The 27,508-nt window shown below is 43.5% G+C and overlaps 1 protein-coding gene across 1 annotated transcript in view; it reads left to right on the top strand.

Annotated features, from left to right (window-relative positions):
• SYNE2 (spectrin repeat containing nuclear envelope protein 2) overlaps window positions 1–27,508 on the top strand; it is a 1,843,566-nt gene that overhangs the window by 1,586,827 nt on the left and 229,231 nt on the right. Inside the window, exons 126-127 of the mRNA XM_078660317.1 lie at window positions 1,351–1,445; window positions 15,984–16,218. Of these exons, the coding sequence (XP_078516443.1) occupies window positions 1,351–1,445; window positions 15,984–16,218 (330 nt within the window). The remainder of the gene's footprint in view (window positions 1–1,350; window positions 1,446–15,983; window positions 16,219–27,508) is intronic.

Raw genomic sequence — 27,508 nt, 5'->3', positions numbered from 1 at the left:
GTTGTAATGAATAGCCTGGAAGCGAATAAACAATGTGACATAGCGGACTAAAAATGTGAACTGTTAATATGCAGTTAGAGAGATAAGACCAACCAAAGCGACTGAAAAAGGGAGGATGGACTAACACTGTAAAGACTCAGGAAGACTGTTAGCTATGTATGGATATATATATATTGTTATGAAAAACATTTATATTAGAAATAGCCTTTTAGCAATAGGAAACATGCAGAGTGCATATTGTAGTATCCAATCTGACATGTAAAACCAGTGTAGCAGTACATGGATTCTTTGTGTGTAAGAAACCAAGCGTACTGTTGCGTATCTCTTTTTAAAACTCTTTTAGCTTCGGGCATGACATTTACATCTATTTCTTTGTTATGATATCAACTTCCTATAAATCATGCTTTCAACATTTTTCAGTTGCTTTAACAAGTAAGAAAAACCTTTTTTAATGAAAATATAGTGAACATCAAAAGAGGTGGGGTTGGACCTGATTATATAACAGCAGGCAGCACGCCCTTCTGCCATGAGGACGGAGTAAATTACTCCATCCCCATGATTGACAGACTATTGCCAAATTTATAAATGACTGCCAAGCAGGGAGGGTATGAAAATAAGGCGTGGATGAAATGCATGGAAGTCTGTGAGTAATAACTGTTAATAAGAACATGCCGAGTATGCTGTTTCTTGAAATGTGTGCCTTTAAATCAGAGAACATTTTACCATCAATGGTATTATTACACAGTTCTTAAACGTAGTATCTCTTGTTTCTTTAATCCAAAGTTGTTGCTTCATCTCAAGTACTGTGAGCTGTGTAATAGAGATGATTGTGATTGGCTGGCCAATGGTTTGACTTTAGGATGAATAATTGCCAACTTGCTGTTACCACTGGCAATGGCGATGTCTTAGCACAATCCTGTAGTTGCTCTAAGATTTATAGAGTTCACACATACAGCTATCGGTATAGTGCTAAAATGTTTGGGGGTTAGTGCAAGTATAGCTGTGACATAGTCAAAGAGGCATGTTTCTGGTCCCTTCCCTAGAATTTGTAGTATATTAGATGCCATTTGCTTTCATGTGACTCTCTGCTAGTGGTGATGCATTAGAATACTGCCTAGGATTCCCTTAACATAGTCAGTGCTGCATTTGCCTGATGTTGCCTCATGTCTGAATTGTTTGATGAATCATGTCAAGAATCACCACGAGAGCGACAACTTGTGAAAAATTAAAATACAGCCCGCTGTGCAATGTTGAAACATGTTACATTATTGGGGAGTCACATTTATTTACAATCATTTCAATAGTCAATGTGTTAACTAATCTATCTTTTGTTTCCTCTGTTGCAAATAGAAGTTCCAAGCAGAGACTGCTGTCAATCAACAAATTTTAAGTTCCGTTTTAACTAAAGCACTTCACCTCCTGGAAACAGAAGAGGTAGAAAACAGGTAAATAGTTCCAAGATATTTATTCCAAATTATTATCAGTGTTCTAAGGATTTTCTATTACTTGTGAAAAATTACATTAATTTCAGGTATTTGGATGCTACAAAATTGTAAAGGCCATAAGCAAACTTTTTAGACAGATACATGAAATGTATGTAAAGTACATGTTTTTAAGACCAAACCAGTCATATTAATCAACTATTAACAAGCACAAAGTGCTAAAAACATAATGGAACAAAAAAAAGCACGGGTGCACCACATCACAGTATACAATTCAATGTAAACAATTATAAAGTCCATAATGAGAAAGAATTTCAGCCAGAAAGAATCTCGTCCCCACGACGGTCCCGGACGCTTCCCAGAAAGTACGCGACTATTATATCGCGGCTCTACTGTTGTTGCTGTATCGAACCTTTTATTGAGGGAAGCTGCTGTTTAATGAAAATGTCGTTACCACAAATGTAGAATGTAGGTCCATTGACATCTGTTTATACAAATAAAAGTGGCAATAGAAATTGAATGCGACTTTTGAAGCACTCCTGCCTGAACTTTGTTCGTTGATGGCGTATTAAGCAGCGCCGAAGACGATGTCGCCTGTGGACATCATATTTAGGGGTTGCGCAGTATACTCCGCGGGATCAGTCGTGGCATTTCTGTGGGCAACCTCCATATCTTTCTTATATATCTTTTCCAACAAGGATACTTTCCTCTGAGCTGTGCACTTGATTTATCCTCTTACTCCTGGAGGCAATCTGAACTCATAATATAAGTGCCCTGAAGAAGTCCTGTATTTGGACGAAACACGTCGGCTGTACTTTGTGTTTTGCTACCCAATAAGAAAATTGAATAAATAGACTTAAATGATGAACTTCTTTCTCATTATGGACTTTATAATTGTTTACATTGAATTGTATACTGTGATGTGGTGCACCCATGCTTTTTTTGGTTCTAATTCTTGAGTTTTCTAAGAACGGGCACTGTGACAGTGGGTGCTTATCGGTGTGCACACGGACCCTTGAGAAAATATAAAGGGCAATATATACTTTTTGGAGTAATATATGATTAGGTGCTGGCAGTGAGAAGGCTCCACTGTCTTTCCAAATAACTTTTTGCTAAAAACATAATAATTATTGGATCTCCAACTATTTCCACTTTACTGACTCCATATGACCATCTCTTACTGTAAGCTACAGTATTCTGGGTGCATTAATTGGGTAACATCTTGCCACAGTACTAGCCATGTGGCACCAGGGATAGCTTTCCATGGGGAGGGAAAACATTGGCCAGAGTGGGAGTGGGCTTGGCAGTGTTAAGTAGTTTGAGGCACTGTTTCTCTCATAGTCCATCATCCCTGCCACCCCATACCTTTGATACTTGCCTCTCGCATACTACCTTACTGCTCTATTTTTTGTCCACCAAGGGCATGACTAGTGCTATAACCAACTGGCATTGCCTTAGATTGAACTGTGAGAGCAGTATTATGCTATGAGGATTTGCAGGTGGAGTAAGCTACTGACACCATCTGAAGAACCGGGTCAGAACCCAGCGGTGCCAGGGACACACCTGAAATCTTCGAGTTCCACCTGTCTTGGTAGACAGAGAGACGGAATACTTCTGGGTGGCGTCAGAGACCAAGTTTATTAGCTGCAGCTAGTAACAGAAATCCCAACAATACATCACAATGTATATTCCTAGGAGACTGTTCAAATTACTAAGGCATAACATCTCCTTTTATACACCATATTCTCATTATAAATGTACACCCACTGCACAAAATTCTAACCAATAGGGCACATTTTCTAACTGAGTATCACATTAAGAAAAACCCAATTTACAGTCACCCAACCCAAAAGTTAATTATTAGGAATGTCCCAAATTCAATCTTTGCAAGCCGGACAAATTTATAATTGAAAAGCACAACCCATGTAATGTCAGAACATAAAGGAAACAGTAATAGATGCTGAACAAGATAAAACATGTGCAAGGACACTAAAGGTTAACGAGGTCCTGAACATTAAGTGGCAATCTTAGACAAGGATCAAACCAAGGGAAATTGGCTTTGCGAGGTCAGTTTCAGGTGAAGAGGTCATTTTCTCTGTAGTTCTTTCAGAGTCGAAAGAAACCTAGTTAATGTATACATGAACTCAGAAAGCCAGGCCACTTGTTCGCAGAGCCTCTTTCACAGGCCTACGTGAGGGCAACACAAAATGGAGTCAGGCTTGAGAATTACAGAACCTCAGACCCTCCTTTTGCCATTACGTAGGCAATAACCTAAACTCATGTTAATCTGAATCTAGGTCCATATCAATCTTCATTAGGTCATCTAAGTGTTGCTGTAGCATCATCCTATTATTCTCTACTTCTCTCGGGACAGGTCTCCTAACGCACATAGTAGCACAAAGACTACAAATGGCGGGACCACACTGGATGCAAAGAGAACAAGAGAAAAGGATGACCAAAATCATACCAAGGAATGTCAAAATCTTCCTTCCCCATTTAGACAGCAATTCCCAAAACCATCCCGTCAATGACCAGTCTCCTTTGTCTAAATGGATAGACTCAGAGATCTTATGTAACCTAGAGATGGCTTGGTACACTGTAGGAGCATTATCTGGTACGTAAATGCAACAACTAGATCCGATCAATTTGCATACTCCACCTCGATCTGCAAGTATGACGTCTAAAACCATACAATTCTGCAACGTCATAAGGCGGTCCGCTTGAAGCTCAGCGGTAACATTACTAAGAGCACCTGCTGTCTCGTTAATAGTAGCTTCAACAACGCGGACAAGCTGTCGAATATGCCCACTATTGATCATAGGACCCCAAAAGGGCAGGAAACCCTCGAAGAAATCTACTGCTTCTTGTCCTGTAGTATCTTCCTTATCGATGACCCCTCTACCATATCTCGTTCTATGATAGTCCGGAGCCGTAGTATATGTAGGGGGAAGCAAAAACACCACATAACATGTACCTGAAAAATCAGGTGGCAACCATGTATAGGCTCTGTCGTGACAAACAAAATATGTGCCTTTAGCTGGTACGAACGGTGGAGAAGTCTGGGACGAATAGACATAGGTGTGAACACACACACTCTTACCTAGCAGAGCTTTCGGATTTCGACCAGTGCCTTGCAAACAAAAATAACCTTGATGGGGCACAATCCAAATCGGGGGAGACCTTTTTTGTCCCTCCTTCTCAGTCAAGCTGGTACTATATCCGGTCAAATTCCAACCAACATAAGCCTGCAGCTCATCCTTAGGGATAGCATTATATGCATCGATATCTCGGATCATATCTACTATTCCCTTTATCAAGGCACTATTGCTGGAGTTATCCTTAAGGGAACGTGAAGGGCGTATCTCATTTGCATAGATAAACATAGTCTGTAAAGCCCACACAGACCCATTAAAAGAAAAAGGCAAAACCAAATATGGTATACCTTTATCGGTTGTATGCGGCATAAGACCACAAACCCAACAGTTAGTGGTATTCACTACTAACTGATGCTGATGCAACAACTGTATGAACGAGTTGTTGACAAATTCTGACCTCCTTGTCTGTTCATGTTCAGGCAACGTATAGAACTGATGCAAAGAAACAGTAGTGTAAGAAAGCATAGGTTGGGAAGTGGGTGCAAACGTCTGTTGTGTAGCATAGACAATCCATCCCACATAAGCTATCGTAATACTTAAAAACATTAAAAAACATGATATTATAAAACATTTGCTACGTATCAATGTACAGAATTTCATTTTAAGGTCTATTTTCTCAACATCTCTCTCAGGTACAAAAGACTCCATCCTCTAACGTGCTGCTCGCGGCAATTTTCCTTCTTCACTCAAGTGTGCGTCCAGGCGTCCTAGACAACCTAGAACCACAGACCTTTCGTCAATTCGCGGCTCACCCCTTAAGTCTTATACCACGACCCTGCAGCTGAACCCGGATGGTGGTTCGAAAAAGCAAAAAGAAAAATAGTCTCTTGTCTGAGAGAGCACAATACACAAAAAAATATTACTTTATTTGTCCTTTTTTAGACCTTGGCCTTAAACTATAATGTTCTTTATTCGGCACAGTTTGATCCTGAAAAAGAATCTCCAGATGCGTAGTGTCCAGTCTCAAATGCGGCGGCACAGCTTCTTGCAAAATTTCATCATCCGCACGTTCCGACTGAGTCCATTTCAAACGAGCATCACTAAAAGGCACAAATCTCGGGACATTTTCAGTCTCAGAATCGGCAATACCTTCCCGGACCCACTGATCATACGGTAAGGGCAGAGGTATCCTTTTCGTGTGGGTGGCATGCACCCAACTCTTTTTCCCGAAGACTTTCACAGCGGTCCTCGTTGCTAGCAGCACTTGATAAGGACCAGTCCACCTCGGCTGTAGGTTCTTGGACCTCTGGAAGTTCCTGATCAGAATCCAGTCGCCGTGTTGGATCGCATGTCCCGCGTCAACAGAAGCTGAAGGTAAGGTATCGTGAACCTGTTGGTGAAGAACACGCAATTTAGCAGTCAAATCATGTAAATAGTCAACCAACATAGGGTACTCAATATCGCTGTATTCTCTTGGCCTCGGCACACCCCAAACATTCGCCGGGCGTCCAAAAACAATCTCGTATGGGCTAAGTCCCACGCAAGAATGTATTGTCGTTCTTGTGGACAAAAGTGCCAATGGTAGAGCATCGGGCCATGTGAGACCAGAGCTCGCTTGCACCTTGGCCAACTTCAGCTTTAACGTGCCGTTATAGCACTCGACCAGGCCTGCTGACTGGGGGTGATTCGCTGCGTGGAACTTCTGTCTAATTCCCAAACCTGCACACACTTTCTGCATAATCTGACCCACGAATTCACTTCCGTTATCACTCCAGACCATCCTCTGCAATCCATACCTCGGGAAAAACTCTTTGAGCAAAACCTTGGCTGTAGACAAGGCAGTATTACCCTTCAGGGGGTAGGCCTCTATCCATCTGGAAAAGGCACAAACAACCACAAGGACATACTTCAAGTTATTGCATCTTTCCATATGAATGTAGTCTATCTGCAACACCTCGAACGGATACGTTGGAGTAGCAAAATGACCAGCTGGAGTTGGGGTTCCCTTGCCAGGATTATGCATCAAGCAAATCATACAGTGTTTAACCAAATTCTCAGCACATTTGGGAATTCCACTATTCTGCCATACCGAAGCCAACAACTTGCATATCCCTTTTGAGCTGATGTGAGCCATCCCATGAGCCATAGTAACCACTGGAAGCATATACGCATCTGGCAACAACCATCGCCGATGCTCTGACAACTCAACCCAACAGCCTGTCGAATCCAACATTCCCGTACTCTCTCTCCACATACTCAATTCTTTCTCAGTAGCTTCTGCCTGAATCATCTTCACACTTTCTATTGTATCTTCACACATTCCTCTTTCCACAACCCATCTTGCAGGACCTGCAACATACATTAGACTCGTCAAATCTCTCGCTGTTTCTCTCGCTACTTCATCCGCAAATGCATTCCCTCGACCCACATCATCTGTAACCTTTTTATGCGCACTACACTTTACAATGGCGATTTGTGTTGGAAAAGTAAGCGATTCAAGAAGCTCACTGACTAATTGGCCATGCTGGATTTTCGTACCATGAGAATTAAGAAATCCTCTTTCTTTCCACAATCGTCCAAAGCTATGAGCAACGCCAAACGCATACTGGCTATCAGTAAAAACATTCACTCTCTTTCCTTTTGACAAAACACACGCTCTAGTCAAGGCTATCAATTCAACTGCCTGAGCTGAATTCTGTGCAATACGCGCTGTTTCAACAATCGTGTGCAAAGTTGTGACAGCATATGCTGCAGTCGTCTCTCCATTCGGAAGCTTAAAGCATGAACCATCTACCCATAGGGTACCATCAGGGTTTGAAAGAGGAGTATCTTTCAAATCAATTCTACCCTTTGTTTCCTCCTCTGCCCTAAGAACACAATCATGCTGTACTTGATCATCTGTCTCTACACAAATGGGCAACAATGTAGCTGGATTCAATGTGTTGCACCTCTTAATGTGCTAGCCAAAAGCGTCAACTCGTAACCTGACAGACGTGCACCAGTAAGGTGCTGAGTCTTCGTCCTGTTTAATAAGGTTTCCACTGCATGTGGGACCATCACAATCAATGTATTATCCAATACCAAACCAGCACACTGTTGGATGGAAACAGCTGCTGCTGCCGTAGCTCTTAGGCAACGCCCTAGCTACTGGATCTAATGTAGCCGAAAAATACGCACATGGGCGCTGCTTGTCTCCAAACTGTTGTGTCAACACTGACAATGCACAACCTACTCTCTTGTGCACATAAAGTGTAAAAGGTTTACTATAATCAGGGGTACCCAACACCGGAGCAGAACACAATGCATCACGCAATTCAGAAAAACTCTTCTGACATTCATCAGACCAAAGAAGAGGGTGTGGTGTATCTTTGAGAGTAAGTGCCAACAAAGGTTTCGCTAGCAAAGAAAAGTTCGGGATCCACTGCCGACAATACGAGGTGATACCCAAGAAAGCACGCACTTCTCTCTGTGTCGATGGCACAGTCATCTGGGCAATCGCTTGAATACGCTCTGGGGTCAATCGTCTTCCCTCCTTCGATAAGAGATTACCTAAGTAGGTCACTTCTTGTCGACAATACTGCAACTTGGAAGGGGAAACTTTATGATGAAGGTCAGACAAATGTCGTAGGAAAGAAAGAGTAACCTCTTTACAAATCTCCTCATTATCAGCAGCCACTAGCAGATCATCAGCGTACTGGATAAGAGTAGCACCAGAAGGCAACACAAGAGTATCGAGTTGAGTTTTCAAAGCCTGACTATAAATGGAGGGACTCTCACAATAACCTTGAGGAGCTCACTTAAACTGGAAGCTGCGGCTTCCTAAAGAGAAGCCGAAAATATCCCTACTTTCCTCAGCGATCGGAATACTGAAGAAAGCATTCTTCAGATCAATCACAGAAAACCAAGCAGCTGAGGCAGGGACCATAGTCAATAAAGCAGTAATGTCCGGAACAACAGGAAACTGTGGCACAACAATCTTATTGAGCTCTCGAAGGTCGATCACAAATCGATACACAGGTGGCTGAGAAGAGTCAGTACGCTTAAGAATAGGCAGAACAGGACTGTTAAACACAATACCTCTCGTTTCTTCAACCACACCTTTCTCAACCAAATAAAAAATAATTGCTAAAAGAGCTCTTTCACCATCACTGGAAATTTTGTACTGAGGAATGTGTGACAATTTAGCATTTGATTTAAGCGTAACAACGTAGGGTGGAATCTGCAAAAGACCAACAACATTAGGACCCGTAGCCCAAAGTGTATCAGGGAGAGAACGCATTTCCAGCGGCAGGCAATCCTTAGACAAATACATTGGGGAGATCACTTTCTTACCCAAGGTAAGATGTACTCCCAATGGAGAACAATATAATGTCGCATGCAATCTTTTCAACAAGTCCAAACCCAACAAATTCTCACCACAACCAGTCGTTAGAATAAGGGGAGCCTCCAATTCACAAGGACCAATAGAAAGGGGCAAAGGACTAGAAACCGGGTTGCTAACTAGGGCGCCAGAAAATCCTCCCGAAACATTTGTCAAGCCAGACAAAGGTGCACCAGGGAGTTTAGAGTGCATGATAGAACTCTTTGTTGCACCAGTATCCAAAAGAAAAGGTTCTGCCACACCTGATGTAATCACTTCAACATAAGGCCCTCTCTGGTCTACTGGAACGGACACTACTCCCTCTCTTTGTCCATGGCTGTCCTAGCTATCATTAAAACCAGCACTCTCGCTTCCAACATAATAATCATCAACGTAGTACTGAGCAGACTGGACGTTCGGCACATTCTGTCGGTCAAAGTAATTTGCAGAATTCTGGGGGGGAAAGGAACGTTCATTCTTAGGAAACGTACCACGTCCCCTACCCCTAGGTACTTGTTGGTAACCACCACGACCTCTCAGACCAGACATACCATTCACACGTTGTAGCAAGACCGGACAACTACTCTTGAAATGACCTTTCTCTTTACAATAAGCTCACTGATTAGGGCCTAGCGGAAATTGCGGAACAAAAGACTCAGGCGTCTGCAATGGTTTCTGAAACTGTGGGGGTTGCTGAAACTGACGCTGATTAGGGCGAGGCGGATAAGCCTGCTGCAGAAGAACTTTCATTTTTAATTCTTTAGAATTCTTCTCTACTTTATCCTTCTCATCTTTGTCTCTATTCTCATAGTATTGTGCAGTAGCCAATATCTGGGCCGAAGAAGAAACTGCCCATGAACTCTCAGAGTCCTTTAACTTATTACAAAGTTCGGGGAGTAAATTAAAAACAAATTTATCTACGAACAACCTCTGACCACCTTCTGTACTCATGTCCTGACCACTATGATCAATGAATGTTTCTTCAAACCTAGTGAAGAAATCGGACACACTCTCATCTTTCTTTTGTTTGCATGCTGCTAACTTGTCTCAATTCACTCGCAAAGGAGGCATCAAAGTTTTCATTAAATTAACAATCCTACCAGGTAGTTCTGCAACTAAGGGTTCAGGTTTGGCACCTCCTACCTGCCGACCATCTGCAGCAGTAATATTAACCCATGTATCTCCTAACTCTGGCGCGTGGTCCTCATGACGGATCTTCGCCCACAAAGGTTGAGGAACTACATTACCCATCAACATATCGATGTCAGCTAAATTCATAAGACACGCATCAACTGTCTGAGACAACTCCTTGTAATAACCAGCAGGATTTTTACGGGGGCCAGGCAATGTCTGCTTAAGTGCCAAAACCTCTGCTCTCTTCCAAGGGACATGTACCCACACTCGCTGAAAATGTGCTGGTGCAGCCAAAACACCATTAGGAACGTCAGCCTCAACTGCCTCTCTCCATACTGGAGGAACCTCTCACATAGGATACTGCTTCACTTTTCTCCTAACAGAAGGATCAGGTTCGAACAATGACTGAGGTGGAAGTCTAGACCTGAAAGTAAGTATTGTCTCTACCGCTACCTCAACATCTGAACCCACTATCGTTCCCGTAGCAAATTCGGACTGAACATTAATCAAGTCCAACGGAATTGGACCCAACTCATTATCTTCCCACTCCTGACGAAGAAAGGTACACATGATATCAAAAACATACCTTTGCTTTGGTGCTTCCCACTGTAGAAAAACATCCATAACCGCTTGTAAACCGTACCTGGAAGCATTCGAAACCCATCTACGAGCAAGGAGATCTAACACTGCCCGCTCTTCGGGACCAGGAAGCTGACTACGTCTCTGCTTACGTTCAGAAACAGGGGTCCTATTCAGTGACCCAAAGAGAGGAGACAAAAGACTAGTGACAGTTTCAGTCATTCTTTGTCGAGAAGAAGGAGAAGAAGCTGACATAAGGACAGGAGACAAAGTAGTCTGAGGAATAGGAGTCATAGGGACAGAAGTAAGAGAAGATGAAGATAAGGCAGTGTAAGTCAAAGGAGTTAGAGGCAAGGCTGGTAACAAAGGTGGCGGCCCTAGAGGGGGCTGCACCGCAGGAGGAAGAACCACTTGTGGAGCAACAAATGGCTGAACAACAGCAGGGGGTTGAACAACAACAGGGAGTGCAACAACTGGAGGTAACAGAGGTGCTGTAGCACTCTGCGCATAAGGGGGTGGTAATCTCAGTAGATGCGACATCAAAGGATCCTTTTCAGGGTCTTCAGTCACAGTTGAAAGGGGAGGTGGCAAAGCCGGATAACATTTGTCAATGGCCATGCAATGCTGTCTATCTGACACTTCAATCACACGATCTTCTTCATCGTCCTTAAACTGCATAGCGGCTTGCATTACTGACATATTCCTTTCTTTCCTATCTCTTTTCGCTTGCTTAATTTCTCGCTGTTTGGCTTCCTTACGCCAAAGGCGGAAAGAGTCAAACATCGCTGGCCGGGCTTTCTTCCTAAATAGCGCAACTTCTAAGTTATCTAAAATCTTTGTTTCAAACCTACCATTTGGGGGCCATCGTCAAACACCGTCCTTCCTAGTGTAGCGGACCCAAACCTCATTAAAGGTAATGGGACCCACGCCATGTTTCGAATAAATCTCATAAGTTGGAGTTCCAACCGGAGGTATCGGACACGAATCCTCCAATCGAGAATCCCTATTAAGACCACAAACAAACCATTTACCAAGTTTACCAAGACCAGGCATCTTGCTCACTAGTCTGGTTTCAAACTTCAAAAGGTATCAAAAAATGATACACTTGTAAATATACGAACCCCTCGACTTCGACCACTGCAATGGCCGAATCAAGACCCAAGAAACAAAACAAAGTCGTGGGAGCGACCCACTTATACTTAACCAAAATGTCTGTCACGCCACCAGAAGACCGTCTAACGTCTCGCCTTACAAATCGTCACACGAGGGTCCAAGACAGGGCGACAGTCAGGGCAGCAGTCCTTCGTAGCCGTCGGAAAGGGGAAGCCTCGCAGAAAAGACCTTCGGTCCACTTTTCGACATGCAGGGGTCGATGGAGTGGGGGCCCTCCTCCAGAGTTTCCTCACAGGGCTCCTCACAATCTTCGGGCTTGGACCGGTACCGCTGAAGTCGCCCCACATTGGGCGCCAGTTGAAGAACCGGGTCAGAATCCAGCGGTGCCAGGGACACACCTGAAATCTTCGAGTTCCACCTGTCTTGGTATACAGAGACACGGAATACTTCTGGGTGGCGTCAGAGACCAAGTTTATTAGCTGCAGCTAGTAACAGAAATCCCAACAATACATCACAATGTATATTCCTAGGAGACTGTTCAAATTACTAAGGCAAAACATCTCCTTTTATACACCATATTCTCATTATAAATGTACACTCACTGCGCAAAATTCTAACCAATAGGGCACGTTTTCTAACTGAGTATCACTTTAACAAAAACTCAATTTAGAGTAATCCAACCCAAAAGTTAATTATTAGGAATGTCCCAAATTCAATCTTTGCAAGCCGGACAAATTTATAATTGAAAAGCACAACCCATGTAATGTCAGAACATAAAGGAAACAGTAATAGATGCTGAACAAGATAAAACCTGTGCAAGGAAACTAAAGGTTAACGAGGTCCTGAACATTAAGTGGCAATCTTAGACAAGGATCAAACCAAGGGAAATTGGCTTGGCGAGGTCAGTTTCAGGTGAAGAGGTCAGTTTCTCTGTAGTTCTTTCAGAGTCGAAAGAAACCTAGTTAATGTATACATGAACTCAGAAGGCCAGGCCACTTGTTCGCCAGGCCTCTTTCACAGGCCTACGTGGGGGCAACACAAAATGGAGTCAGGCTCGAGAATTACAGAACCTCACATCCAGCAGGTCTCTTGGATGTGGGGATGAAATTGATTGAATGCAACACTGGCAGTATGGAAACTGTATGGATACTTGCCTTACCTCCGACTTCTTTATGTGCCATGCCTCACCTGTTCATGTCTGTTGTAACTCTGGCTTTAATTCTGCTAGTTTGTTTGACATCCAGGTGCACATGGGTGCACCTCCACCATTTATGTCTACTAGCTTTTATCCTACATCGGCCCTGCTGGACTTTTTTTTCCCTCTGGTACCCTAAATGGGTTGCTGTGGTAGTGCTTCAAGTTGTTGGTGCTTTGATATTCTGTTAGGGTAAACATCCACCTAGTCTATGACTTGTGTCTGACACAAATGTGCAAGGGTGGAGCACAGTAAACCACTTTTCAGAGTATTCTCTCTTTCCAAGGACAATAAGAGCTAAAAAAGGCAAGACTATACTCCCTTTTGGAACAGAAGAATATGGATCACATTAATAGGATTCCTCCCTGCTAAATACTTGACAACAGGTCTTTGCAACAAATCTGGCATATTGCAACATGTGTAGGTAACTTAATTCATTTCTGTGCTGCCCAGAGACCTAGAAAGGCGATATTTCACATCTTTAGAAAGAATTGCCAGTTGCTTTTTCCTGCATACTCCTGGCTGCCTTAATGGTGTCTATGGTCATTGTCCTTCTCCCAAGAATGTACCCACCAGCTAAATCCTTTTAGCGGTCACAGGATAACTGACATACGTATTAAGGGGCCTTGAAATCTAATGCAAGAATCCTGTGGTATCTTGTATTCTGTACCATACATCCTCCCCATTTCCCTGCCTTGCTGCTCAGCCAGAATGCATGTGTTGTGACTGTATATGTGGGAATGCTGTGCGTGTGATGTAATGGAATGTTTGGGATGCCTGGTGAGTTGAGTGCCAGTTGAGAGTATGGGCTGAGCAGCAAGGGAGCTGCCCCTGGTGGGGCTCGTTCTAAGATCCTACTTGATTGACTTACTTGGTTATTACCATCTTTATCTTCATCAATAAATCATCCTCCTGTTACCTACACCTCGGCATCTAATGGACTTATTTACATTATAACAAACCCTCATTTTGAAATGCCTCAAAGAGGGCAAGGAAGTCCTTGTCTTCTGCCTAAATTGATTAGGCTGCCTAGTTATGACCTAAATCATAGTTTATGGTTGAGAATGAATGCTCAAGTGCCTCTGTTACCTTTTAGTCCACAAGAATAGGGTGAAGTCAGCCGCTTCCATGCAAGATAGTCATGATGCACTCACTGATAGAGTGGAATTCAACCAATGGAGGCGACTGATGCTAAACCTATGAATAATCCTCTCCATGAGAAGACTCTCAGAACCATGACTCACGTACTTTTCCCTTCTTTAAGGAGTGATATGTTTTCAGGTTGATATACTTAATGAGTGGCAGTCATACTTCAAAGGACATACCCACTTGCATGGTGACGGTCTGAGTTGCCTTTCCTGTACGCGGGCCTGTAGATTTTATGACCATCTCTGCAGTGTCTGCTCTCCCTGCTGTGCAAAAAGCTTTAACTTTCATCATGTCTTAGAATTCATGTTCTGCCTACAATAATTCAGATCTCGGGATTATTTCAACTCCTGGGACCGAGTTTAAGAGGACATATGAGCTTCTTAGCAGGCCTGGATCAACCCTCTTTGGTAGAGCAACGTGTGCTGTCCTAATAACAACTATGAAAAACTTTGAGACAAGGTGACTTCCTTTCATGGAAACTAAGAGCCAGTGTGAGAAAGGTGCTTAGGAAATCTGTCTAAAACTGTTACCCCTGGTCAGACTGTTTTTTTAAAATTATTTTATTTGTTTTACAAAAGCAAATGTTTCTTAGTGCTACGTTACATTAAGATGCCTGTCATACTCAGTATATGAGGCAACAACCTCCCTCAGAGGGAGAAAGACAAATCTTCCAAAGGGTATGTGGAACATGGACCAAAGAAATTGTGCATGTAACCGCCAAGCAGTAGGTGAGGTGAGACCTGAGAAGAATTTCCAGGACCACATCTATGGCCTGGTAACATTTCTCGTAGCAGAGGTCCATAATTTGCAAGGTTTTGACCTGCCAGGTTCATAAAGGGGATGTGCCCATTTTCCAAAGCGAGATGAAAGTATGCTATCAAGAGGGCCCTGAGAACAAGCCTACTCTTGTGCCTAGAGATGAGCAGGCAAACCATGTCACTGGGACTGACTGAAGTTTCCTCCGTCCAGTCCTCCCCTGTGTGTAATAGACTCAACCTTCATGAAGCAGAGGGCTGCCGAACACGGAGATCCGTAGGTGCCGTTTGTATACACGCTACAGCAGCGCAAATAGTAACACGCAAGGAATGACCAACAAACATCGAGATAGCTGGGGCCTTGTAGATACCTCTTGGGCAAACTAGAGACCAAAGCTGTAAAGGAATTGCCTTTCTCTGGGAGTGAGAACTGGCCCTCATAGATTAAGTACTGTAATAAATATGACAGATTAGGTAGTAATCGTTTCATCAACACTCAGGCGTGGAGTACCGGATTGAGGAGTCCTAACTGTGGCATATTTTAATTCGAGTTAAACAGGTATTGGCAAAGCCAATACGTATAGTCTTGGCAAACAAAGTGATTAATTTAATTTTATTTTTTTGAGATATGTGCCACAAAAGTTAAAATATTTAACATTCTAAAACTTTACTTGGCAGCCATTGCTTGCGATAAAATCTTTAATTTATTAATCTTCGAGACAGCACATGTGCTGTGTAGCTGAGACCTAAATATTTCGTATTCTGTTCACTTGTACCATAGGACTCCAGTTTCAGGTATGGTGTGTGTCTGATTCCATTGGGTTGTGATAGTGACAAAGCACTGGCATGGAGTATACCTTAATTTGTAATGACGTTATGGATGAAATAAAATACTTAATCGCTGCAAGAACTATTATGTTTGGTTACCACTTGTTTGGTGTCACTAAGGACGAAATTTGTGATTTTTAAATAACAATCTAGCGAGCGGGTGTTGATTAATTTCAAGTTAATAAACTTAGTGAACGTAAATTAAGTGCTGATAGTGACAGACATCTAATACTTCTGCAAACTGTTTCTGCGTCATCGCTTCAGAACTATTTTTCTTGTAGTGAACAGAAAGTCTGTAAGAATCTGTAACAAACAACTATCTGTTTTCTTTAGATCTGAGTTTATTCTAAAACTCGCAGCACTGGAGGAGAAGTGGCATAATGTTATTGTCGATGTTAAGCAAAGGAAACGACTTGTTGATGACCTTGTGAAACAATGGCAACACTACAACATTTCCCTGCAAGAACTTGAAAAATGCATTTCTGAAACAAAGAGCTTTGTGTCTAGTGTGAACAATCAGGGATGCCACAGTCTTTCCCAGACGCAAAGGCTGATTCACGATATCAAGGTGAGTGCAGCACAGAGTCCTTTTAAACAGCATGCATGCTCAGGCTATCAGTTTCTTTCAATTCCATGTGTTGTGGTTCATTCTGCTCATACTTAAAAAAAATGTGTTGCTACTTGAGAATTTTAAATTGAAAGTGAAGTGCCCCTGTTTGGTCTTTTGGCAGCTAAGCAGTTTTATCAAAGAGATTTTTTTGTCAAAAAATGAGGTGCCATGCACCATGATAATGCATCAAAAATGTGGATATATTGTTAGGTGCCTTTAAAAATGCACGTTCCACATGGAAATGTGCATACTACTCCTCCCCAATTTCCTTCATTTGTGAGGATTTCTTTCAACAAAGAAAATTGGCAATATATGCACAGCTAGAGCATCTTCTTTGTACGTCCTTTTGTTATTGCTGTCTTATGAACTCATGAGGTGTAAATGCCCACCACGATGTGTACCTTCTGAGCCTTACCTCCTTTAGGAGGATTTGAGTGGGGTGGTGTAGCTCTCCCACTAAGAAATGTGTGGACAAAAGAGGGCCAGCTCTTGCATGTTGCAGCACGAAGTTCATGTAACGTGTTAACAGTGTAGAGATACTGAAGGTTCACTAATGAAATAGTACAATAATTATTGTGTGTTTGAAAAGTTCTAAGTCCCCTCTAGGGGTTTTGGCACTCACCTTCCCCAAGAAGAGTTTTAAAAATCGGCTCTAAAATAAGCGATGTGCAACATAAAGCCCCCTAAAAGTTGACACTAAGAAGATAGATATGTATTAGAGCAAAGTCAGAAAATCTGGTTATATAAAGTCACTTGACCTCTTGTTTAGTGCAGTGAATATCGCATCATTCTTCCCTCAATATTCAGCCCCTTCCAAGCAGATTCTCCCCAATATACTTTGATTGAAAATGTATATGGAAGAACAGAGTGAACAAGTTAAAAGGTAAATAAATCTCACACTCACATGTCAAAGAAACAGGGCTAGATAACCCTTACACGCTTAAAGAGCAATGTTGTTTATCAATTACTTGGAGATGGATTACAGGATTACATAGAGATCACAGGATCAGACAGCAAAATATTTATAGCACACTTACATTCACAGGAAACATTATGTTCGAGGCATATGAGCTGCAGATTGTACACTTAGCAATAGATCGCCACCTGGTGTTGGGCTCGGATGATTGCAGGTTGTTGTCTTCTTGGAAGAAGTCTTTGTAGTCACGAGATAGGTGACTCCTCCCTTGGACAATACTGCGCATGGTCATCGACTCCATCCTCAGATTGTTTTTTTCCGCCACTGGGTTTGGATGAAAGTTTTCCGCTCCGGCTAGAAAAGATACTTTTCGACATTTTCGAAGCGAAAACTTTAGATAACCAACTTTCGACATCGAATAAACCTTTCGACATCACAGCTACATCCCGGTGCGTCAACGCGGGCCGTTGGGCCTATCGGCGCCGTACGGCCTACGCCTCATGGACAGAACTCCATTCAAGAGATGCCCGGTATGTCGAGTAAAATTCCCTCATACCGACCATCACGAGGTTTGCAACCTCTGTCTCTCGCCAGAACACGACGAGTCAACTTGCACAGCCTGTGCCTCCTTCCGATCGAAGAAGACCATTCGGATCGGCGGGCCCGTCGACACGAGATGAGGAGATCAGCGCCAGCACCAGAGGCCATCTTTGAGGAGGAGATCGTCGAAGAAGACGTGTCCGAGGACGAGAACCCACTCGAAGATATCTCCGAGGACGAGGCTCCACTCGTCGCCGAGAAAGACTCGCCTGATCTCCAGATCATATCGGGAGCAGAGGACGAGGACGATTCGATTCCATCTAGACAACCCGTGAGTACCTCTGCCCCTGCACCACAGACACTGCCCAAACCAAAGGCAACGGTCAGCACTCTGCCCATGGAGCCCAGTCGAGACCGAAATTTACCCTCCGACGCCCCGCCTTCGGGCTCGGCTCCGAGGAAAAAGACTACGCCTTCCGGTGCCTCGGCACCGAAAAAACAACATGTGCCAATTCCACCTCCTCCATTGGCACCGAAACATCCTTCGACACCGAAGGACTCTTCGGTACCGAAGCTAACATGCCCTTCGGCGCCCAAAGACTCTTCGGCACCCAAACAAAAACAGACATCGGTGCCGAACCCAAAAACAGTAACGGACCCGAAAGCTTCGACTCCGATACCATCCGGTTCCAAAAACAAAGACGGGAAGATAGACTCCGGCGCTGCAGCTCCAACAAAACCTGTCTCCATGCCGAAATATTCAATAGCGGTACCAAAGACCACAAGGCCTGATACAGACAAGCCTAAACCACATTCGGCACCGAAGAAATTGCCACAGGACTCAATCACTCCTCCTAAGGCAAAAAACACTAAACAACCACTATCGGCACCTAAGAAATCGGTGCCGAAGAGGATTATACAAGAGGAAGATCTATTTAGACCAGATCCAAAACAGAAAAACGTCTATATCAATCCAAAAACTGGACATGTGGAAGCAATTCCTCACAAAAAGAGACCAGCAGACACACCACTTCCAACTGTGGTTCCTGCCAAAAAGGATTGTGCAACTTCGCCAATGCACCCTTCCTCTCCTTCACCTTCTTCCTCTCCTATCACTCCATATATTGAGCCTATAACTTCTCCTGCTCAATCTCCTGCATCATCACACCACACTGACGAAGAGTATGACTTAGGTGGGGGGGATGATGTACCAGAGCCACATACATACCCTTTAGATGAGGATAAGGATGTCAACCCAGAATATCCCAAAGATGATGATGCATATAATTTCCAACCAAATAATGCACCAGACATCCCTGACCCTCAATACTACCCAACAATACCTTCCCCTCCAGAGGATAGTATTGGGTTCAATCATCTATTAAACAGAGCTGCACTTTACCACGGAGTTCCAATGCACTCTGATGCCATTGAGGAGGATTTCTTATTAGACACTTTTGAGCAGTCACAAAGATCTACTCAAATACTACCTATGATCAAATGGGTCATTAAACATGCTCCAGAGATTTTTAAAAATCCAGTAAGGTGTAGGGTACTAAATCCCAGAATAGAGAAAAAGTATAGACCAGCACCAGCTGATCCAGTCTACATTAAGGGACATCTGCAATTGGACTCTTTAGTAGTGTCAGATGCACGTAAAAGAGCCAATTCCCAGACTTCTGGTGACACACCCCCGCCTGACAAGGAATCAAAAATCATTGATGAGTCAGGGAAACGGATTGCTGCACAGGCAACAAACATATGGCGCATAGCAAACACACAAGCCTTACTCTCACGCTACAATAGGGCTCACTACGACCAACTAGAAAAATTAATGGAACATCTACCAGATCAATACAAAGATCAGGCAGCAGAGCTCTTACAGGAAGGCAAATTAATATCTAATGCCTCAATTAAATGCGCACTAGATGTAGCTGACACAGCATCCAGGGCAGTTAACACTAGTATTATCCTCAGACGTCATGCATGGTTACGCATTTCCAGGTTCAAACCAGAGGTACAAACTACCATCCTCAACCAGCCCTTCAATCAGAACCAGTTGTTCGGGCCAGAGGTAGATAATACACTAGAGAAGATGAAAAAGGACACAGACACTGCTAAGTCTATGGTGCATTACAATCCACCCAGACTAGAAGTTCTTTTTGTCGCTCCTCTTATAGAGGAGGCCCCAAGCAGACCGGCGCAGATAATACATCATCTTTTAAAACACATACACAAACCCCCTCTAATAAGGGTTACTTTAGAGGAGGGTACAGAGGTAACAACTATAAAGGAAGAGGTAGAGGTAATAAAAACAACCGCTCCTCTTCCACTCCCAAACAGTGACTTCCCTCTGCCTCCCCTACAGCATTCCACTCCTGTGGGGGGCAGATTATCACAGTTCCTACCTGTCTGGAATTCCATCACAACAGACAGGTGGATAAGACAAATTATCCAACAAGGTTACTGCCTAGAACTCACAGCAACCCCCCCAAACATACCACCCAGGCAGCGTCCAATGTCCACAGAACACATAACTCTGCTTCAACAGGAAGTTCTAGCACTTCTACAAAAAGATGCTATTCAAAAGGTCCCCTTACAGGAACAAGGAACAGGAGTCTACTCCCTGGGACGGGACATTAAGACCGATCCTCGACCTCAGGCCCCTAAACCACTACATTCAATCAGATCATTTTCACATGATCACTTTACAACAAGTACTCCCATTACTACAACAGGGAGACTTTCTTACAACACTAGACCTAAAGGACGCCTATTTTCATGTTCCTATACATCCTGCGCACAGGAAGTATCTAAGATTTGTCATACAAGGACAATACTATCAGTTCAAAGTCCTTCCATTCGGGGTCACAACAGCACCACGAGTGTTTACAAAGTGCTTAGCAGTAGTAGCAGCACATCTCAGAAGACAACAGATATATGTCTTCCCTTACCTCGACGACTGGCTCATAAAAGCAAGATTGTTCAACCAGTGTGTACAACACACAAAACAAACAATACAAACATTACACGCCTTAGGGTTTTCAATAAACTACACAAAGTCGCACCTAGAGCCTTCGCACGTTCACCAATATCTAGGAGCTACCATAGACACACCGGCAGCTCTAGCCTATCCCAGTCAAGCCAGGATTCAAAGCATTCAGAGCTTAGTCTCCCTTTTTCAATGCCAGCACTCTCTTCTGTTCATGAAACTAATAGGCATTATGGCGTCTTGCATCTTCATAGTTCCTCACGCAAGACTGCAAATGCGCCCACTACAAGAACGTCTAGCACAACAGTGGAATCAGGCTCAAGGTCAGCTCACAGACCTGGTGTTGGTAGACAGCCGTACATATCGCTCTCTGCAATGGTGGAACACCAAAAACTTGACAAAGGAACGGCCGTTCCTAGAACCTGTTCCACAAATAGTGCTCACAACAGATGCATCCCTCACAGGATGGGGAGCCCATCTTCTGCACTATACCACTCAAGGCCAATGGAACTGCCAACAAAAACTGTTCCACATCAATCATCTGGAGTTGCTAGCGATTTTCCTAGCACTCAAAACTTTTCAAGTACAAGTACAAAACAAAGCTGTTCTAATCCGGACGGACAATATGACAGCTATGTATTATATACAAAAACAGGGGGGGACACACTCTCTGCAACTGTCCCAGCTTGCACAGAACATTTGGAGATGGGCCATCCCTCAAAACATACACCTGACTGTAGAACACCTCCCAGGAATTCACAATCTGATAGCAGATCTGTTGAGTCGTCACTCACAACAGATTCACGAATGGGAGTTGCACCCACAGGTTCTCCAACCATTTTTCCAAAGGGTGGGGCAGCCACAAATAGATCTGTTTGCCACCCACGAAAACGCAAAATGCCCAACCTTCGCCGCCAGGTTTCCACACCCACGGTCGGAGGGGAATGCAATATGGATGAACTGGTCAGGCAGATTTGCGTACGCTTTTCTGCCTCTCCAACTCATTCCACTGTTAGTACGCAAGCTCAGACGACAGTCTCTCAAACTAATACTAGTGGCCCCCACATGGGCACGACAGCCATGGTTCACCACGCTACTAGATCTCTCACTGGTTCCACATCAGAAATTACGGCTCACGCCATCCCTGTTAACACAGAACCATGGAGAAATAAGGCACCCAGAACCAAGCCAACTGAATTTGGCGATCTGGCTCCTGAGGTCTTAGAGTTTGGCTACTTAAACTTACCACCAGACTGTATGAATATAATTAAAGAAGCTAGAAGATCCACCACTAGAGCATGCTATGCTGCTAAGTGGAAAAGATTTGCAATATACTGTAACAACAATCACATTGACCCATTGAATTTTTCCATCCAAAATATTATTTGCTACCTTCTACACCTACAAAGGTCCTCCTTGGCTTATTCTTCCATACGACTGCATCTAGCAGCAATTGCAGCCTATTTACAAAATAGACAGCATCTATCTCTCTTTAGAGTACCTGCAATAAAAGCATTTATGGAAGGATTAAAACGAATAATCCCACCTAGGTTACCACCTGCACCAGTATGGAATCTAAATGTGGTCCTTACAAGGCTTATGGGCCCCCCTTTTGAGCCTTTACACAAGTGTGAACTGCAATTCCTAACATGGAAAACTGCCTTCCTTGTTGCCATCACCTCTCTCAGAAGAGTTAGTGAAATACAAGCATTCACAATAGAAGAACCATTTTTTCAGATACACCCTAACAAAGTGGTTCTTAGACCTAATCCTAAATTCCTGCCAAAAGTGATTACTCCTTTTCACCTTAACCAATCAGTAGATTTACCAGTGTTTTTTAAAAAAACAGACTCTATTGCGGAAAGGGCTTTACACACATTAGATGTCAGAAGAGCTCTTTTATACTACACAGACAGGACTAAATCCTTCAGAAAGACAAAACAACTATTTGTATCTTTCTCTTCCCCGCACAAAGGCAATCCCATCCCTAAAGGAGGAATTGCCAGATGGATTGTAAAGTGTATTCAAATATGCTATCAAAAAGCTAAACGTACACTAACAGAGCGCACTCCACTCGCAAACTAGGAGCCTCTATGGCTTTCTTAGCAAACATACCACTAGAGGACATGTGCAAGGCAGCAACATGGTCTACCATACACACCTTCACTAAACACTATTGTGTTGACGTGCAAGCCAAGCAGCAAGCTGCAGTAGGCCAAGCTGTCCTTAAAACACTATTTCAGTATGCTGCAACGGATACAAGCGACCACCGCTAGGGGAGACACTGCTGTACAATCGTTGCTAAGTGTACAATCTGCAGCTCATATGCCTCGAACGGAATATGCTACTTACCAGTATGCATCTGTTCTTGGCATGTAGAGCTGCAGAGTTGTACACGCCCTCCCGCCTCCCCGGGACTTGTATCCGTTCCAGTACTTATCTTACTTAGATGCACACGCACGGACATCCTTTCTCTTTACCTCTACTAACTCCATCATTTCCCATCATGGCGAAAAACAATCTGAGGGTGGAGTCGATGACCATGCGCAGTATTGTCCAAGGGAGGAGTCACCTATCTCGTGACTACAAAGACTTCTTCCAAGAAGACAACAACCTGCAATCATCCGAGCCCAACACCAGGTGGCGATCTATTGCTAAGTGTACAACTCTGCAGCTCTACATGCCAAGAACAGATGCATACTGGTAAGTAGCATATTCCATCATCATAAACACTTTCTTATTGTACATGATGACATACAGGGCTTTAAGTGGGATGAGAAAACAGGGGGGTCTCTCAAAGGGATGTCGCCTGTGTAATTAGGTGCATGGCTTAAACACATAAATTAAAAATCTGGGCTTAACATGGTGCGTCGCCCACCGGTATTTTGCAGCTCAGAAGGATTAATCTTGATCACTTATTCACTCAGGAAGTGCGATCGTCCACATTCCAATTGGATTATGCAGTTTACCCCTTCTGAGCACCCATGGACCTCGCACCCACACAACCACTATGCAATTTGAAGAAATATCGCACACAACTGATCAACGAGCTGAAACGTTCCTATTTACTGAGGAAGACACCAATCAAATGTATGCATTGGGCAGAATAATGTGAATTGTCACAAGTTAAGACATATACTATGAATGCAATAGTATGAAATTCTATCGAAATAAAAACAGCCAATGAAAAAAATCTTCTACAGGACTCACATAAACATTATTGAACTTTTGTATAAGGGGTGCCATATTGGGGACGTTACTCCTACGGGAGCCTGCGCTTGTTCCAGATAGTCTCTTCACCCTCTCGCCCAGGAGGGTTCATCAATAGGGCACCCACAACCAGGATTAAGCTTGATCACTTATTCACTCCGGGAGTGCGATCGTCCACATTCCTATTGGATTACACAGTTTACCCCTTCTGAGCACCCATGGACCTCTCACCCACACAACCACTATGCAATTTGAAGAAATATCGCACACAACTGATCAACGAGCTGAAACTTTCCTATTTACTGAGGAAGACACCAATCGAATTTATGCATTGGGCAGAATAATGTGAATTGTCACCAGTTAAGACATATACTATGAATGCAATAGTATGGAATTCTATCAAAATAAAAACAACCAATGAAACAAATCTTCTACAGGACTCTCATAAACATTATTGAACTTTTGTATAAGGGGTGCCATATTGGGGACGTTACTCCTACGGGAGACAGCGCTTGTTCCAGATAGTCTCTTCACCCTCAAGCCCAGGAGGGTTCACCAATAAGGCACCCACAACCAGGATTAATCTTGATCACGTATTCACTCCGGGAGTGCGATCGTCCACATTCCAATTGGATTACGCAGTTTACCCATTCTGAGCACCCCTGGACCACGCACCCACACAACCACTATGCAATTTGAAGAAATATAGCACACTGATCAACGAGCTGAAACTTTCCTATTTACTGAGGAAGACACCAATCAAATGTATGCATTGGGCAGAATAATGTGAATTGTCACAAGTTAAGACATATACTATGAATGCAATAGTATGAAATTCTATCAAAATAAAAACAACCAATGAAAAAAATCTTCTACAGAACTCTCATAAACATTATTGAACTTTTGCATAAGGTGTGCCATATTGGGGACGTTACTCCTACGGGAGACAGCGCTTGTTCCAGATACTCCCTGCTTGGCACCATACAATCAATGTTAGATGTTATGACTTACGACTCTGACAAACTAGACAATCATGCGGACATTGTAAGTTCCTTTGCCACTCGAATCACAGGCATCAACAGGAAGCTGGAAGCACTACATTGCCTGATTAAGCATGCACAATCCGCAGAGGCCCTATCTGAAGCCTCTCAAAGGTCCCAGGGGCCTTGCCCATGATCCCCAATACTGAACAAACTGTCCAACTTACCACAAACCATGGGTGCCCTGCTACATGACCTCAGGTCACAGTACAGTTTGCCCAATTTTACAGCAAGGTGGAATAACACACTAAATACAGCTCGCCCTGTAGCCTCTCGCCAGTCAACTCGAAATGCTCAACAAGGTACACATAAGGGCATAAGAGCAATAACAAATCTAAGGCAAAAGCCCTTGGGGTAACTGCCCACACTCTTCTAAAAAAGGGGGATTTTTCCAGTATTGCCACTGTGCCATCGTAGTCCCCCCCAAAGCCTATGGCAATGTCTCTCCCCCTCCAAGCAGTTCAGCCATGGCAAAACTAAGGTAACAGCACAACAAGCTTCACAAGGCACCAACTCTAGCAAGCCATGGGTTGATATATCCAATGTTCAGTAAACACCAAAAAGGTAAAACTATGTGCCTCCCAGAATCAATAGCCCCGGCTGCAGGAACAGCACAGATCACCTCCGCCTCGCAGAATGCAATTCCTGGTCAGCTTTCCTCTTATGATCCTCTGGAAGCAGATAGGTACAGCCCAGAGTTGCCCCCCATTGAATTGCAAGCTCAAAGCACCACCTGCCTCCATGCAGACAATCATAAGGCGTCGCTGAGATCATTCAAGCTCTTGGAACTTTAACACACATCCAACAGCATACCTATCAGTGAACAAGCTAATTCTAAGCCGCTGCGATCATCAGAGCTCTTGGAACAAAAACGCACGACCAACCATATACCTGTCAGTGAAAAAGCACATTTTAGGCATCCCAGCAAAATCTGTACTTATCAAAGAGATCTGCTCAACTCTCCTGCAAGAAGTCCCCAGTCCGCCAGCCACGAGAAAGCCAACCCGCAACATGGTTCCCCTCTCGTAAACACAAATATCGGAGAATGCCAAAATCGCATGTCTGAATCTCCAGAGCATAACAAGCTGATTCTGATTCCTGAGGACTAAATGAGGGATCAGCATGACATTTTAAACAGGAGTAACATCATTCAGGTAATTCAATGAATCCCCGACCTGAAAGATATAAATTCTTCAGATATCTTGTCAATATAGTTTTTTAACCTCAGTGGGGACCAAGGACTGGAACCCACTCTGGTTACCTTTGCCTCTCACTCATGGGTGGAAGCAATCCTGTAAAAAAACAACAAAAGACGGTGGGATCTTCCCTGGCTAGACTTGTTTTCCACCGACAAGAACGATCAGCGTCAGACTACTGCTCACTGGATTTCCCTCCAGAAGTCAGTGGGAGAAATATTCCACCTCCAATGGAGCAAAGGTCTCCTACACATGTTCTCACCATTAACCCTCATACCTTGAGTTCTGACGAAAGTCAGAACAATCTGGGCACAAGTCATCTTGATAGCCCCAGACTGGACCAGAATGATGTGGCACCCAGCACTCCTAGGCTTGGGTATTTGCCTTTTAGTGAGCTACCTCTTCAGGAGAACCTTCTATCGCAGCAGCAGAGGAGGGTCCTGCACCCAAGTCTCCAGAATCTACTTCTCCATGTGTGGAGTCTGCTGCTGAACACCTTTGAATTGCCACCTGAGGCAGTATGTGTTATGCTCGCCGCTAGGCTTCCTTCAACGAAATCTAATTTTTCTTGACCTTGGGAGAAATGGGTGGCCTGAAGTAGGGTCAGCCACCTTGATTCCCTGAGGGCCAAACTCTAAGGTATTATTTGTTTTGTGGTTGGTCCAGCAGGGCCTTGCAGTAGGAGGAGGTAAGGGTTACATGTTGGCCTTTTCAGCCATTGTATGTTTCCAAGGCCAGCCTTTGAATACTCCAAAACATGTTATTATGGCACACTGGGACCTTATTTTGGTCTTGATGCACCTTATATGTACATTGTTTGAACCTGTGCGCAATTGTTTGTGACTGCTCTTGACTATCAAGGCATTCATCCTCATTGTGATCACTTCTACATGCCAGTGCAAGTGAAGTGCAAGTGCTGCCAATGCAGTCTTCTTACATACAACAACTTTGTCACATACAAACTGGTGATAATGACTTAGGCTGCCTTCCTGCTAATGGTGTTATTATGCTTTCATGTTGGACAATTGATTACCTTGTTATCTTTCTTCTCCCTGCCACAACCAGAATTATCCTAGGAGAGCCTTAAGCTTGAACATTCGTAGGAACACCTCATGTATGATCAGCTCTTCATGGGGTTTGCTAATGTATAAAAATGAAAGTCAATACAGGTTTAGAAGTGGACTCAAGCAAGTTACATACTTTCTGTAAAACTCATTCTTCTGGATACTATATCTAACTGCAGATTCTTTAATTTATACCCTTCTTAAATAATTGTGCTCAATGCTTTTTTGTGTCGTAGGTAGTTTATCAGGAGCAAAACTTCTCAGTTATCTTTCTGAGATTCTTATGAAAT

This window comes from Lissotriton helveticus, chromosome 9 (assembly GCF_964261635.1).
Source record: "Lissotriton helveticus chromosome 9, aLisHel1.1, whole genome shotgun sequence".
Classification (NCBI taxonomy): domain Eukaryota; kingdom Metazoa; phylum Chordata; class Amphibia; order Caudata; family Salamandridae; genus Lissotriton; species Lissotriton helveticus.
This window is presented reverse-complemented; position numbering and strand designations above follow the sequence as displayed.